This window comes from Astatotilapia calliptera, chromosome 12, assembly GCF_900246225.1.
Source record: "Astatotilapia calliptera chromosome 12, fAstCal1.2, whole genome shotgun sequence".
Lineage (NCBI taxonomy): Eukaryota > Metazoa > Chordata > Actinopteri > Cichliformes > Cichlidae > Astatotilapia > Astatotilapia calliptera.
Genome location: NC_039313.1, coordinates 33,139,705 through 33,155,222, shown reverse-complemented (window position 1 = coordinate 33,155,222; position 15,518 = coordinate 33,139,705). Strand labels below are relative to the sequence as shown.

Sequence of the window (15,518 nt, the reverse complement as noted above, 5' to 3'; positions counted from 1 at the left end):
GCAGCATTGATCATCTGTTATTACTGGATGAAGTTCTTTCCTGGACGGTACACAGCTGAGTCACATCAGTGTGCTGCACCTCGAAGTATCAGCACCTCACCACCAACTGTAGCTTCGAGAGAAACCAGAGCAATTGATTTTTTTTTTTCTTTTTAATCCTCTCGTATTATCTCAGGAAATGAGTCAAATCCCCCCAAAATCACACAGAATGGACTAAAAGTGAGACTTCACACACACAGAAATGTTTGTAATGTGCAATAAAATTGAATTTAAATGCAAATACGCTTCAGCAGCTGTGGAAAAAAAGACATTATCTACAGCACCCACACTCAAATGATTCTTTTATAGTTAATATTCGTGGCGTAGAAGCCATATCAGTGGAGAATTACACGGATAAATCTATTCCAAAATTTGCTTTATAAAATCAAAATTGCTATGGGAGTTGAGATATCAGCAGTGTAAACAGAATTTCATTTGCATTTCCACCCATTTTACAGTTCAGTTTCTCTTAGTGGAAACGTACTCTCACTTGTCCTCTGGCAGCAGGAGAAGCTTTTATGTTCGGAAGCGTAAAATCCAAAGAAAAATGCCTATTAATCGGTTTAAGATTGAAGTCACATCAAGCCTTACGTGTAAGCTCAAAGAATGATTTCTGTCTCTAATTCAGCAGTTTAGAATTTAAAAACCTCGTTAGAGAAAGATGTTTAATCAAAACTATAACAACATGTAGCACTGTGAATTTTTTTTGGGGGAGGGGGGGTATTTTCATTGCAATACCAACAGTGAGACTTCTCATTGCTTCCAGTTTCATCTTGCAGCTTGAAAATGACCTCAAAGCCAAAATTACTGAGTCCAAGGAACAGCAAGGATGAGAGGACCTGAATGTGAGGTACAGGATGCAAAGTAAAAATCTAGCATGTGGTCTTTAACCTGGACAGGGGTCGTGCATATATAGAAAACCAGCACAGACACCCAAAGCAAAGGAAGCAAAGCCCAAAAAGTCAAAGAGAGGCACAAAGAGATCACTTCGAAACACACAGAAGACAAGACAAACACATGGAGAGGTGTGTCTACCAATCATACTGACTGTACAAAACACAGGAAACAAAACAATGCTGGAAGTAGAATTTACTGAGGCGTATGAACGAGATTTCAAAATAAAACAGGAAGTATTTAAACAGAAACTCCAAACCGTGACAAAGGAGTCCTACAACAGATAATTTGACTCATCGTAGAGCTCAGAGTGGTGCTGTGCAGATTTGATTTCCTCAGTGCACGAGGAATACTTTACAAGACTCAGAGGTAATTTGTAGAATCATTTACTGGAGCTTGCAAACAAGGAGGACGAGGTCTTTAAAGGTCATTTCATCGCTGTAATTCTGAGACTTCAGAAAGAAGACTGAGTAAAAGTCCAAAAGAGTCATACACGAAGATACTGAAGAAAACAGTAACATAGGGAACACAAAGTAAACAACAACAGAGGCACAAAAAATTATGGAATCGCCACACTTGAAGGATGATCATGCAGCTTAAATTATTTTAATTACTGGCATGTTTTTTCCCAACTTAAGCTGAGGAAAATTCCACTCTGTGCCCACCCCATCGACCTGCTACCCTGCTTTTGTGAGAAAAAGGAGACCTTCTCTTAAGTTCCCCATTGAGAGGGATTACATCCAAAGAGTTAACGTCCCTTCCCTCTATTTGAACCATTTTAAGCTACCCAAAATTTAGCATTTATCACCCTGATTTCACTCGACCTGTCCACACAGTGTGCTCTAAAAAGCCGTTACCTGCAGGCGCAGTCTGACCCCCACATGTTTAACCACCGTTACAGAAAGAGCAGGTCAGGCCTCTAAAATCTCAGCCGTGAGTCCTGCTCTTTCATCGCTCCTGGTGAGGGGTTTTTTATGACAAGGATGCAATTATCTTGCAAAAAGCCCTGACCATTGTGACCGAAAGGGGAGCGGAGTGTCTCGCCTGAGACAGGTTTGGCATCTGAATTACTAAGCATTAGCACAGGCACGCAAGGGGGACAAGCTTCCAATGCCTGAGACATCTAGACAGATGAAAGTCAGCGATATTAATGTGTGCATCTCTGCATGTGTCTGCACTCCATTTATTGTACGCAGTCTTAAACTTGAGAGTGAGGATATTATTTTGGAAAGTGATGCCTGGTTTTACAGCAGAAATAAACATCTTTTACAGCATGGTACAAAAAAAAGCTCACTATGGCTGATTTCTCCTTTATATCAACTGGTCAGAGTGTTAAATGTTTTTATAACCCAACTGTTTACATTTTATTGAAGCTTGAAGTTGTGTATTATAAACTTTCTGAGGTCCAAACACGTCTAACCTTTGGCTTCTGAAGATTGTTTGGGCCAAGGACATGTTTTCTTTACCACAGAGGGGAAAACAGGGGCCATCATTTACAAAATGAACACTATGTTGTAATAACTAAGATATGCAACCAGTGACTGAGCTCATAATCTCTTGAGAAAAGTGTTTACTGAGTTCGTGTAACAAGTGAGCGGAAACGAGCTTCCATACCTTTCAGATCTGGAGACTAGCCGAGTTTGTTGTTGTTACTTGATAACTTCACCTTCCTGTGTCGAAATAGTCGGGCTCTAAAAAATAAGATTTTTAGAAAGTGCACACTATGTGTCATATCTTTAACAAAATAATTTAAACAACAAGACAAACATCCCACGTCATTTTGTGTAGCATAGAAGACTTTTTCCAGCTCACACAGTCACCACAGTTTGATTTTAGGTGGGCAGCTCTGTTTGTCTGGCTTTGTACAGATGGTACGCTTCAGGCTCAACTCCTCTGCTTTCTCCTCTTCTGTAAATCAATATCATCCAACACACTCACACATACCAGTCTCCATTTACTGTAAAATGTCCTGATGCTGCATTCTGTCATGCATGAGGAAGAGCAGGAGAGTGTGACCGAAAGCTGAACGAATGTCTGTGATTTATGTCAACAGCTTTTGGACGAGTCTCGGCTGCATTGTTGTCCCCACTTCCTCTCTGTTTGATCTACATGAGTACATTACCATAGTAAAGACAGTAGAGGAATGTGAGAAGAGTACCAGATACCACAGTCATTTTTAAAGAAAGAAAGGCCTTATTTATCATGTCTTGTACAGTTGTACGAGGAAGTTTTATATGTTATAACTAAATTCTGAGCCTTAAAAGTTACGGACTTCATTTTCCAAGTTGATGAACTTAAAAGCAGAAATTTTCAGAATTTCTATTTCTCATTATGTAGAAATTGTTTTGCTTTTTCTTTATTTACAGTATTTTGCTGGTGACGTTGCCCAGGTTGGTTATCAAGGAGTGGTTATGCTAACACTTTGGATAACATTTTTTTTGCAAAATCCATCCTTTATATTAGTGTTTGTGTCCAATGAGCCATACTTTCCTTTAACGTTCTCTTGAGCAATAAAGCTCCAGGCTTTCTGAACCAATTTGCAGTCCAGTCCTTGCACATGACCATTTTCAGGGGAATTTATGTGTTTGTTTGTTTGTTGAAGCACTTAATAAATGACCCATAAATCATTCAAGCATAAAACAGACGCCTAAGTCAAGGGATGAACTGAATCAAAAAGGGTCTCAGTGGAAAGGTGGCTGTCGAGAAGCCGTTCTTAAGAAGGGAAACTAACAGAAAAGACAGAGGTGTGGCAAATTACACAAGAACTGGACTGAAAACCAGTGGCAGCGGGTCTGATGGAGCGATACATTTTTGGTTCAGATCGTTGGCAATATATACAGAGAAGAGCGAGAGAGAGGCATAACACCGAGAACTACAGCCGTGGTGGAGGCTCGGTGATGGTTTAGGGCTAAATTTCAGCCAGTAGTGTTGAAGAGCTCGTTAAAATTGAATTATTAATGCAGAAAAGTACAGATTTTTATCCACCACGCAGTAAAGGAAAGCATATGATCCCGAAAACATAGCTGAAGACGACCTTAAGAAATGACAGCATTTAGAATAAAGGTGGTCACACCAAATATTGGCTTTCAGGCTTGTTGAAATTGTACAAAACCCTGTTTTTACCCTATAATGTATTTCTATTTCTATTTGCACACGTTTCAATAAATTGCTGCATTTGTTTCCCATTTTCCTAGAAAAACATAAAGAAATTGGGTGTGGCTCAAGGCTTTTGCACAGTGCTGTAATAAAACAGTGGCAGACAGCAGTGCAGGACAGTCATGTGTATATCTCCTTTTCTTTGCAAGCTGGCTCACAGTGTGCAAGCAACCAAGCAGTTCAATTAATGTCATTATTAACGGTGGTTTTCTGAGATAGTGCAGCATTTCTTTTAGCCGTACACGGCGAGTATTATTGAATGCAGTATTATAAAACGCGTTAAAGTGTACGCCTCCAACCAAAATCGCTTTCTTTGACCTTTTCGTGACATATTGAATCAAACAGTTAAGTTGGTAAACATGATCGTGCTGTGTGTAGTTTACTGATGCCTCACAGGATTTCTCTACATATTAAATTTCTACAACAATATACGAGACATGGCTTCACCTAAAGCTAAACACTGAAGGCATCGAGTTGAGGAAGGTTTTTTGTAAATCACAAAATCAAAAGTAGTGATGCACCAGAGAAAATGGAAAGTAGAAACGATCAAAGGCAATAAAAGCCTAAATCCAGAGATAAAGCTCTCAATAAAGACTTCATGAACCTTGACTGCTCCTTCAGCGCCCAAAGATAAAGCCTTGAGTGATTATTAGCTCTGCCTGGATTTTAACAAACTCGGGCCGATGAATCTTTTAATTTTGGAGCGTGGCACTGTGTGGAGTGCTTTGTCCTTCCAGGCTCGCCATCCGGGCAGCAACAGTAGCTGTCGATGCCAGGGCGTCTCAGGGACAATAGGCTTTCCTGAAAGTTGGATTACGGGGCAGTAAAGCAGGGGACTAATCAGGCTGATAATGACCCTCTGATGGATGGGCTTTCTCCTGATGGAGCCTGAGCTCTGAGCTTTGCTGGGGCTCAGCTGAATAGGAAGCAGGACTCTTGGCTTTCAATTACTGTCTCGGGGAGAACACTTTTAGCCTTTGAAAGACCCTCGGGCTCTTCTGTTCCTCGGCTCAAATGGAAGGGAATTAGTTTTGTTTTTTGGGGTTTTTTTGCTCACCATCCAGCTCTGGAAGCAGATGCGAGCTGCTGAGTTAAGTTTGCAGAAGTACAATTATTTACTTTATTTTCAAATTGTGCTTCAAGTCCATATTCGGCGATTACACCCTGATTTCTTTCTGTTTACATGTTTACTTTTACCAAGAGCTCCATCGCTTTTACTGGACGCGTCACTGAGATCAAATAACAAAAGGTTGCTGATGAGAATTCAGTCTTCATTCGCTGACTTTCACTCGTTGTTTAACAAGCCCATCAGCTCACCCTGTGCACCGCTCACCCAGAGGAATTATGGAAATATGACAGACAACAATGCCATTGTCATCACAACAGCATGACCATCCTGGCGGGCAGCTTGCCAATGTTTTATGGATGACTCCGACTTCATCTGTGGAAAAACATTTATTTCTGTTTTTGTGGATTGTGGCCAAAAGCTTGTTTACGGTCCATCTCAGGCCCCCGGGCTCAAAGTCCTTTAAAGGTCTCGGATTATGCACTTTTTCTGCATCTGTCCTTGTGAATACTGTGGCTGGGGATAAAAAATGTTGTTGACAAAACTGTTTTGTTCTTTTGTTGTAGCAAAGTTGTTCGTCTGATGCATGCCGTATTGGCATGGGGAACAAGACTGAATATTCAACCCCTTAAAGGCATAAGAAACATCCTTATTTTATTTAGTTTACTCATTTTCTTTAGACCTGAGGAGAAAGACCAAGTCTTACGTCACAAAAAGTCAAAATAAATAATGACTCTGCGACAAAATAAGAAGTTTTGTGTTAAAATCTGAGGCATGACGTGACTGGCTGTCACATATGGGACGTTGGCATGTTGTGGTAAATCTTTAAGGTCTCAGCTATAGAAACAAAAAGACTGGCAGTCAGTTAAAAGCTGAGACTATGTTTCCAAGTACAGCCTGGGGACGAAAAAAGAAATCACCCCAATACATGTGGGATGATTTTCAATGTAAGTGTTAGAGAAAGAAATTAAGTATTTTGTCTTGTTGTACTTGGGTGTGACTATAAAAAGGAATTGATGCACAGTGTATACGTTGTCTTCTGTAATATTTTCTGCATTAAACTAGTCTGGAAACCTTGAGAGGACTGCCGCAAAAGTTATATCACAACATGCACCTAAATCTGGCGATGACTTTTTATAGCAATTCATCATTTTTTTCATCACTTTTTTCTGAGATTTACAAAAAAAGTACCTCGGAAAACTTCACTGGAATAAATAAACTCATTTCCGAGAGTGAAAAACCCGGCCTCCTCTGGAGCCCTAGCTCTCGGCCATACCTTATTGCAGAGGCATCATTCAAACTTTAAACGGGTCACAAAGCTTTGGGCTTAGTGCCACAGTCACTGTAAGTTTTGTAAAACATTGAGTGTTCTCATTTTTGTAAGCCTGGAGATTATTTGAAGAAAAAATGGCTTTCATATTGTCTCATGGCCAGACCTTTCCCTCTATATATGCAATTTATCCATCAAAATGTGGGCATTTTGTGCCCGTTCACCTGATATTACTCTTGTTCTCATGCTGTCCTCCCAGGACCCCAGCATGAGTAGAGGTCTCTTGTACTTTCCCATTGTAGTGTATATTTCAGTGTTTTTTTTCTGTAACGCTACCGATCTCCGACCTGTATCCCCATGTGATGTCTGGGGGAGGTCCTATTTCACTGCAGGGCAACCTGCACGTGGCGAATAAAGCCTTGATTGATTGATTGATTGATTGATTGATTGTAAGAGAAATCACCTCGACGTGCAGAGTCCTGTGTAAAGAGTCCCTATAGACTTTCATTAATAAGCAGCTTCCAAACTCTCCTTCCTGCAAACATGTCAGTGTAAAACACACTAAACAGGTGAACAGTGTGTATTTGTGTGTAAAGTTAAAGGATTTTACTTGGTGCTTGGTGGCCCGTATAATGAACCTGTGAGTTATTTATCCCTCAGATTCTCAGTCATGTCCAACACTGATGATCACGTCTGGTTTGAAATGACCAAGATGCCATCCCGGTGGCTACGACCAAGTTTTATATCAAGTCTATGGTTCCACTGTGTGCACAGCTCTACTTCATATGTTCTGTTTACCTTCGTGTTGGATGAGCGTCCATATGGTACCCGGCAGAATTCAACCAAGGCTCAACCAGTTGTTGCTACAATTACTGATGTGGAGATCGCCTTGAAAATCATTAGTTATTCATGGCTACAGTTACATCATTAAGACAAAAGAACACTCTAGGCAACTCAGAGAAAAGGTTACTGAAAAGTGAAAGTCAAGGGATGGAGAAAAAAAACGTTTCAGAGTCACGGAGGACCGCCTGGAGTTCAGTTATATCTGTCATTATGAAACGAAAGGAGAATGGCGCATGTGTAAATCTGCCCAGAAGGAGACAAGCTGGGGACACCAAGACACCTCTAAAGGAGTTAAAACCTTCAGCAGCCGAAATAGGAGAGATTCTGCATTAGAGCAGGGCGATATGACCAAAAATATTTATCATGGTATACATTTGAAAATTTGCGATAACGATATAACTGACGATATAATTGACACTAGACAAAATATTTTACGACTCCACAACTTTATTAGTGCAAAAAAAAAAAAAATCAATGTATTTTCACTTAAACAAGCAGCTGTTTTTTTATGTGCATTAAAGTTATATAAAAAATTAACAGTGCAAATGCAAATTCCTCGCTGACAGTTTAACCAAAAGGCATTTCCAGTGGAAACTGGCCGACATATCCTCATCATAACCATGTATAATATCCACAAACCTTAAAAAGAGGTTATACACACACAATACGGTAATATTATGTTGAAGCGCAGTACGTATCACTCCGCGAGGCTCCTGCCTACGATAGCCGTAATGCTCCGACAATCCATCAAGCATCAACTAAAACATTTGACAGATTTCCGAGCGCCGTGCACATAAAATCGTTTCGAGGTCAGTAAACACAACCAGAATTCATACATCAGGCACACGGGATTATAAGGGGTACTGACGACTTTCAGAAAAATCAAAGGATTGATTTTAAGTGTGTCGTATTTTCCAAACAGCACGGTAATAACGACGGCCGCTAGCATGCGCTACCAAAAATAGTGCTTTGTTGTGTATTTGACAGACGAAAGCTAAACCAGTTCCACACCACTGAAGTTGCAGCATTTTTACAAACCAGTTCTGGTTCATCCGTTTCATTCAACGTTACGCTTTCGCCCTTCTCATTCTCTGTCGCCGCCATGTGCGTATGTAAACAAAGGCACTGCGCCCATATTCTATCGCGATATTTCATTTCCTTATCGTTGCTGAACATTATAGCGGTATTACTGTGAATGGTATGATATGGTCCAGCCCTATTCTGCATACAGTCAGTGTAAACCTTAGCAGAGAGTGACAAAAAGAAAGCTCATATCTCATATTTAATCTCAACTACAATTCCCCCATGGGCATGTGAGACACTCCGAGGTCACAAGTCTAAGAAGTTTCTTCACTTTGATGGGTCTCGATGTTGTATTTTACGCTGCACGTCAACACAAAAACGGCGCATGGTGGTAGCAGGATCATGCTGTGGGCTTATTCTTTACAGCAGATCCTGAAAGGCTTATAAGTATACAGGGAGAAATAATGAAGCAACATCATAGAAGATCCTGCCAGACAATCTGAGTCAGTCTCAGAGAAGAGATTTAACTTGCACGAGAACAGTGACATAAAATGAACAGCAAACGCTACACAAAAATGCTTTAAGGTCAAAAATGAATGTTTCAAGGTGGCCGAGTCAAAGCCCAGACCTGAAACCTCACAGAGCTTCAGCAGTTTTGAAAAGACGAGTCTAGTCAGATTGTGCTGTCCAGACGTGCAAGCCCATCTGAGCCCTATCCATAAAGGCTCAGTGATGATTGGATGTGACTCGAAGCGGGTGAATGTTTGTGCAGTCACTTATTTTGCATCATAATAATTAACTGCTAATTTTAATTAACAGACAGACAGAAATGTATCCATTGCTCTGTGCATTTGACCAGGAGAAATGTTTAATGTGCTTCAGTGAAGGATGTGAAAACAAAACTTCCTGCTGTAAAATTAATGCTGTTTTATTACTGGCTAACACCCGAATGGTGGGTTCGAAAAATCTGTTTGTGGGAAAACCCTGTCAGTGTGTTAATGCAGTTAATGCAGTTAGTTAATGCAGCCTATTGGAGCAGTCCACTTTTCAGGTATCAAACCTCAAATGTCTTTATTTATGCTGGTTATTTGGAAATTGCAGTTTAATGTTATTGATTTCATTTCCAGAACTAAATAACCCCCAGAGACAATGAGTCAGTTTAATGAGCAGATTAATGAGTAGATCCTGACTATGGAGGTCTGTCTCTAACCTACTTTAAAACCCGTTTGTTTAGTTCGTCCTCTCAGGTGTTTTCTCAGTATTTCACCTTCTCTGTACTTATCTAATTTCTTTACTCCCAGAGGTCAAAAGCAATGAAACTTCCATGAGCATGTCATTTTCTTTGCACCTGTCTGAAAGAGATTAGATTGTCTGTCTACCTAATGAGGCAACACAAATCTCACATGGAAAAAAACTAATTAGATTTGTGTATTATCCAAGAAAAAATGGGAAATTTACAACCTGGAGTGCAGCTGCAGGTCAAAGAACGTTAGACATCTGGGGATATTAGCCATGATTCCAAACAGGTACCTTTGATCGGTTTTATTTTGAAAAGCGTGCTGTTTCTGGGTATGAATGTCCTTGAGAGACCTTGATGTTCAGCCTGAGAGTTTGATAATCTCGTGGATGATGTGGGCTGTGAGCTAACAGCCTGCCGTACTGACTTGTGTGTTTTCTCTTCCTGATCTGTGATTCTTTGCCTTCTGCTGCCACACTAAAATAATGTGATTTGGATCAAGCAGGCGGCAGGCAGAGGAGCCACAGATGGTCAGCAGGTTGTTATCTTCAAACACAGAGACCCACATTCAGCATCGCACACCTGTGTGCACTCTTGTAATGCATTACCACCTACTGCCACAGTGTTTATGCCACTGATATGCTGATTATCCCCTGCAGTAAATAGCCAGGTGTGTGTGTGTGTGTGTGTGTGTGTTTGTTGTGATTAAAGCCTAAGAAAAACCTCTAAACTTCCTAAAATAAACCTGATACTGAAGTAATGTGACTGTTTAACTCTCTGAGATCCAAGTACCCCTCACCCCAATAGTACCAGATTATGCATTTTCTTCTGCTTTCTCTTTAACTTTTCCCACCATTTTTAGTTCTTTCTCCCACAATGCATTTCACACTTTATAAATGACACGCTGTACCATATTTTTATATGTATTTTTTTTACAGTGTAGCTATAGTATTTAATATTATATGTAGTGTGGTTTTATTAATGTATGTGAGAAAGCATAGTTGTGCCTCCTCAGCTGAAAATAATGTAAAATTACTTGTAGAATTTGACCCATAAACGCCTGTACTGTGCAGGTAATTTCTATAAATATGAACCTTATAATCAAATGCATAATTTATTGCTTATGTTAACGTATATCCATGATGTCTATCTTTTCTAGACATCCGAGAATTGTGTCATATCTGTTTTTATTTAGACAGCGGCATGACATAGTGAGCAAGAGGTCTAGTTTCAAAACCTCCCCGACAGCAGGAATTGTCTTTGTTGAAATGCCCTCAGGCGATATTGACTCATCCACCAACTCTGTGTGCTCTCTATAGCTAATCCTGCTCTTTGTTCTCCTGGAGGGGGGGGAACTCTGTCGTGGATCAATAAATCATCACAAAAATAAGTCTGATTGTGAAGTTGAGCTGAAACTTCTCAAACAAAGAAAACACATATTGAGGTTTTTTGGAGCTCAGGGTAGACTCACTGCACTCAGGTGATGCTGAAGCTGGCAGACAACTTCATGAAAGGCTCACAAACTTGATTTCAGGACAGATGTGGATTAAAAGAAGCCAAACAGTAAAGTGAGACTGGCATCGAGCTGCATCTGAGGATGAAAATTAACTGACGCTTATCATATTGTATAGTTTACTGTGTCTGAAAGCTAATTTAATGTAAACGAACGTGATGCCGCTGCACCTGTTTCAAGTTTTACATAAGACCTCCAGTAAATACCTGGCGTCTGTGAAGATTTCAATGGTAATCAGCGGATAATGTGTTTCATTTATTTATGGTGAGTGGGATTGGATCCCCCATAACTGTGTTTTCAGTTTTACAGTGTTCTGGAGAAATCCACCATTAGATGGTCGTTAGAAATGGATGGATGGATGTTGTCCTTCCAAAATGTTGAGAAGCAGTAAGACAACTCATAAAAGCACATGTTTATCATCCACTGAGCGTAGTGTGCAGCCCACAATCAGCTTCGCAGATATGCTGAATATGTAAGTTGCACTAATTAAGCTTCTTAAGCCTGTTTATAGTTCCTGCTCGGCTGCAAGCTGCTTTGCAAGCCACCTCCAAAAAAGATCCTCCTTTTGATGCGATGTTTTATTGTTGCCGTCCCCGTTTTATGCTTCCCATTTATGCATGCTTTTGGTTACCATGGCAACTCCAAACTGGGAGCCCAGTTCAGTCGTCACCTTAAAATTGTAAATTAACCTCACTGGTAATCCATTTGAACAAAATACAACTTGGTGTTAGACGTGTGAGACGAGGAGATTATTGACTGACCACTTTCCCAAACATTCATTTCTACCTTTGCATTAAAACTCTTACTGGACGATGCTGACAGCAACAAATGAAAACACCTGGGTTGGTGACAGGTGTAACAGTTAGTTGGTGGATACTTCCTAAACTGTAAATAAACTTTTACTTTGAAGGACATCAAGGTCTCAACAGAACGTACCAAATGTAGAAGTGCAGATACAGATACTAATTTAATGATTTCAGTCAGCTTGAACATCTATTATGGAGAACACAGAGAAACATAAAGGGTAAAAAATGAGCTTGTTGTAGACATGTGACTTTGCCTGTGAAAAAATGAATATGAACATGGTGAAAGAAATCGCTCAGAAATAAGTTGGAATAGTTTCTATTGAGAGCTCCAATAGATTTTGTTGTTTAATTCAATTCATCGAGCTATAAGCAAATATTAGATGGCTCGTGTCCAAGCCATAGAGAGAATAAAGGTGGTATAAACGTGGAATTTAGTGAATAAATATAATCGTCATTAACATGAAATCATTATCATCATTAAATTAAGATAAATAAACACCACTCGAATAAAGAAATCCAGAAATGACAGAAACAACATGTGGGATGACGGCAACGCCTGAACAGAAGCTCCGACTCAATTTATTGTATTTACCACCGCATTCGGTTTCAGAGGACGTGTGAGGACGTCCCAGAACTGAAGTAAAGCAACAAATATAAATTAGAGTACATGGAAATTACTTCTCTGGGCTTTAATGTTTCCCACAGAGATAATGTTAAACTATTTGAAATTCATTTTGATTAATTTGATGTGTGTGTGTTTGTTACTTTTCAGCCTGGAGACTCTCCTCACATGCTGTCCATCCCAGTGACCTGGGTGAAAGAGGGAGGCATGGTGCGACTCGATAAAAAGTACCTGCAGACAGACTTCAAAGGAGTCAGCACTGATAACATTGTCTACAGCATCCTCCCCTCAGAGGGGCAACCCAAATATGGTACCTTAACACTCAGTGACACTTTCCTTTAATATTTCCAAACAAGCTGTTTTATCTGCTGTATGATTGTAATATTGTAGATTTTCCAACAGTTAGTACATAATTAATTTCAAATGTAATTTCTAAACTTTATTAAACATAAATTTTAACTCTAATTTTGCTTTTAAGGTAAATATAACATCTTACTCACCTTCTCCGTCCAGGTGAGGTGTTGCTGGTGTCCATGCCGGCTGACGGCCCCCCAGAGGGTTGGCTTCCCTCGCTAACAGACGACCGCAGCTTTACAGCAACGACTTCCTTCACGCAGCAAGACGTGAACGACGGTGCGGTCTGGTACCGCCACTTTGGCACCGGCAGCAGCGGTGACTCCTTCCTGTTCCAGGTCAGTGCTGATGCACCCTGTCCACAGAGGACCAGTTTCACACATGCCTTTGTTTTGGCTCCTGGCAGCTGAAATGAAAAGATTATGTTTGAGTTTAAAGCATTTTACACATTTATACAGGTGACAGATTAAAGGAAAAAACCTCTAACTCCTGCAGGGAGAGCATACAGCTCTATTAAAGCTCTATCCACAGTGTCTTATTGTTTTGTATACAAAACTGAAACAAAGAAAGCTGCACCGTCAAAACTGAAAGTGAACAGAAAACCAACTCGAACCATCACAGATTTCTTCTTTTATTATGAAGTCGTTGCAAAGCAAAACCATCAAGTGTCAAAACTTAAAGTAAACAAAATGCAGATGCATTAAAACATGATTAATACAATGTAACAACAAAACATATTTACACGTTTATAACACATAAAATATGACTTTCATTATTTTCTGGATATTTATGTTGAACATGACAAAAGATTTTAGATGGTAAGGTCATATTATGTAAGCCATTATGTGGATAATAATGTGGTCATCTCAGGCATAAGACACACCCATCTGTCATTCAAACCTTCTGTTTGTGAGGGGTAGCCAATCAGAAGAAAGCTTGCTTAAAGGACTGTATAAAGCAGCTGAGTTGCTGCACCGAACCCAGTTTAAGTCAAATAGGGATTATTTTTGAACTGAACTGCGGGGGTTGAGATATTTTTGCCACTGACTTTGTGCTAATACCACAGCAAGGTATCAATATTTTCCAAAACCCGATAAAAGAACATGAATACGAACTGCGCCGTGAGATGAAACTTCAGGGGGATAAGAAACAAGAAATGGAGATGATGACAGGCACACATTTTGCCACATTTTCCTTGTAATATTTTTGCTTTTGTGGCCTTGTTCTCTGTTGTGTTTCTCTGTGTTTATCTCTTCTCTCCTTTGGAAACCAAAAGTCTCCAACCTTTCCGACATCTCTCCCTCCAGCTCGTCTTTCACCACTTACCGCCTCTGCTCTTCTCTTCTTTATTCTTGTAACCGTTTGAGACTGTGTGGTTTATAGGATGCTATAAAAATGTTCTTTGCTTTTTATTTGAGAAAGTACAGCCTGCTTATCATTCAGCATTTGTTTTATGCACCAAACACTCCACTACTGGTTTAGTGTCTGTTAATGCAGCCGGCATTTTGGCTGGATTTATGCCTCCTGGTTTGTTTCCCTCTTTCCTCGTTCCAGTTTTTTCACTGCAGATTTCTTCCCCCTCTTTTCAAACTTTCCGTGTGAAGCATAGGCACTTAAAATCCACCCATAGTGGCCTATCTCAATTAGCGTTAATGACACCAAATTACACTGAAATTGTTTTCAAATTCAAGACAATTGCACTAAAACCGATGGCGCATTCATCACACCACGGTTAGAGTGTTTTCACGCCAGCCTCGGCTTCACATCACCTCCATTAGAAAAACAAAAGAGGCAGCCAAAAGCTTGTAGCTACATCTAATCATCCCTCACACTCCGTCCAACCCCTCACATTTTGGCTTCATCCATCAGAGTAGATGCATTTCAATTTACACAGTGCTCAATTCAAATTAAATTCGAAAGTGTCTCATCATTTCTCCGGGAAGTGGTGAAGACGTGACATAGAGAAGCGAAACCCATCATCGGTGCGGTTTGTTAAAGGTAGCGATTAAACTTGACGGCTTGTCAGGGTGGTATTATTGTCCTCCTCTGGATTTTTATCAAAAGCATGCGATGCCTTCTTGGAATGGGTTGATTTGAAATTCACTTTGGTTCTGCAACTCTGGGCTCTGCAGCAGAACGGAGGGTGCTCAGCTGCATTCTGCACATAAATCATAAACCACGTTCAAACCAGACGGATCGGAATCTGTGCCCCTGCAACTTTTTCCTCTCATGCTTGACTTTTATGTTGTTGTTTGGAAGCTGAGGAGTATCTTAAGCGGTTTATCAGGTTTGTTAATGGGAAGATAACAGACAGCTATGTTACAATCACAGTAAGTAGACAGCTCCAAAAACAATTTAAAAGATTTATTGACAAGTTATTTATCTTTCTTTAAGCAGGAAAATATGACTGTTGAGATTAAAAGAAAAAAAGAAAAGTGTGCAGCAGTACAGTCAATAGTTGTTGCATGAACTAAATACATACACAGATACACACAGTTTCAGAAACCACCGAACTGCCTGCACTAAATGTCTACGCCCTGTCCTGTGGGTGCTGGACTGACAGAAGCCCATCTGGGCCCCGTGAGCTAAAGCCCTGCCACTAAACCCTCATCCTGAAGCCATACCCCGGATCTGGCTCCAGGTGAGGTCCCAGTAGCCCTGTCTCATGCACAGTACAGGATTATAAATCAGTTAT

The 15,518-nt window shown here is 40.2% G+C and overlaps 1 protein-coding gene across 4 annotated transcripts in view; it reads left to right on the top strand.

Annotated features, from left to right (window-relative positions):
• The window catches only part of fras1 (Fraser extracellular matrix complex subunit 1), a 297,426-nt gene that overhangs the window by 208,889 nt on the left and 73,019 nt on the right, over nt 1-15,518 (top strand). For all 4 annotated transcript variants that reach the window (XM_026186631.1, XM_026186630.1, XM_026186633.1 and 1 more), the window contains 2 exons: nt 12,620-12,779; nt 12,983-13,161. In XM_026186631.1, the coding sequence (XP_026042416.1) occupies nt 12,620-12,779; nt 12,983-13,161 (339 nt within the window). The remainder of the gene's footprint in view (nt 1-12,619; nt 12,780-12,982; nt 13,162-15,518) is intronic.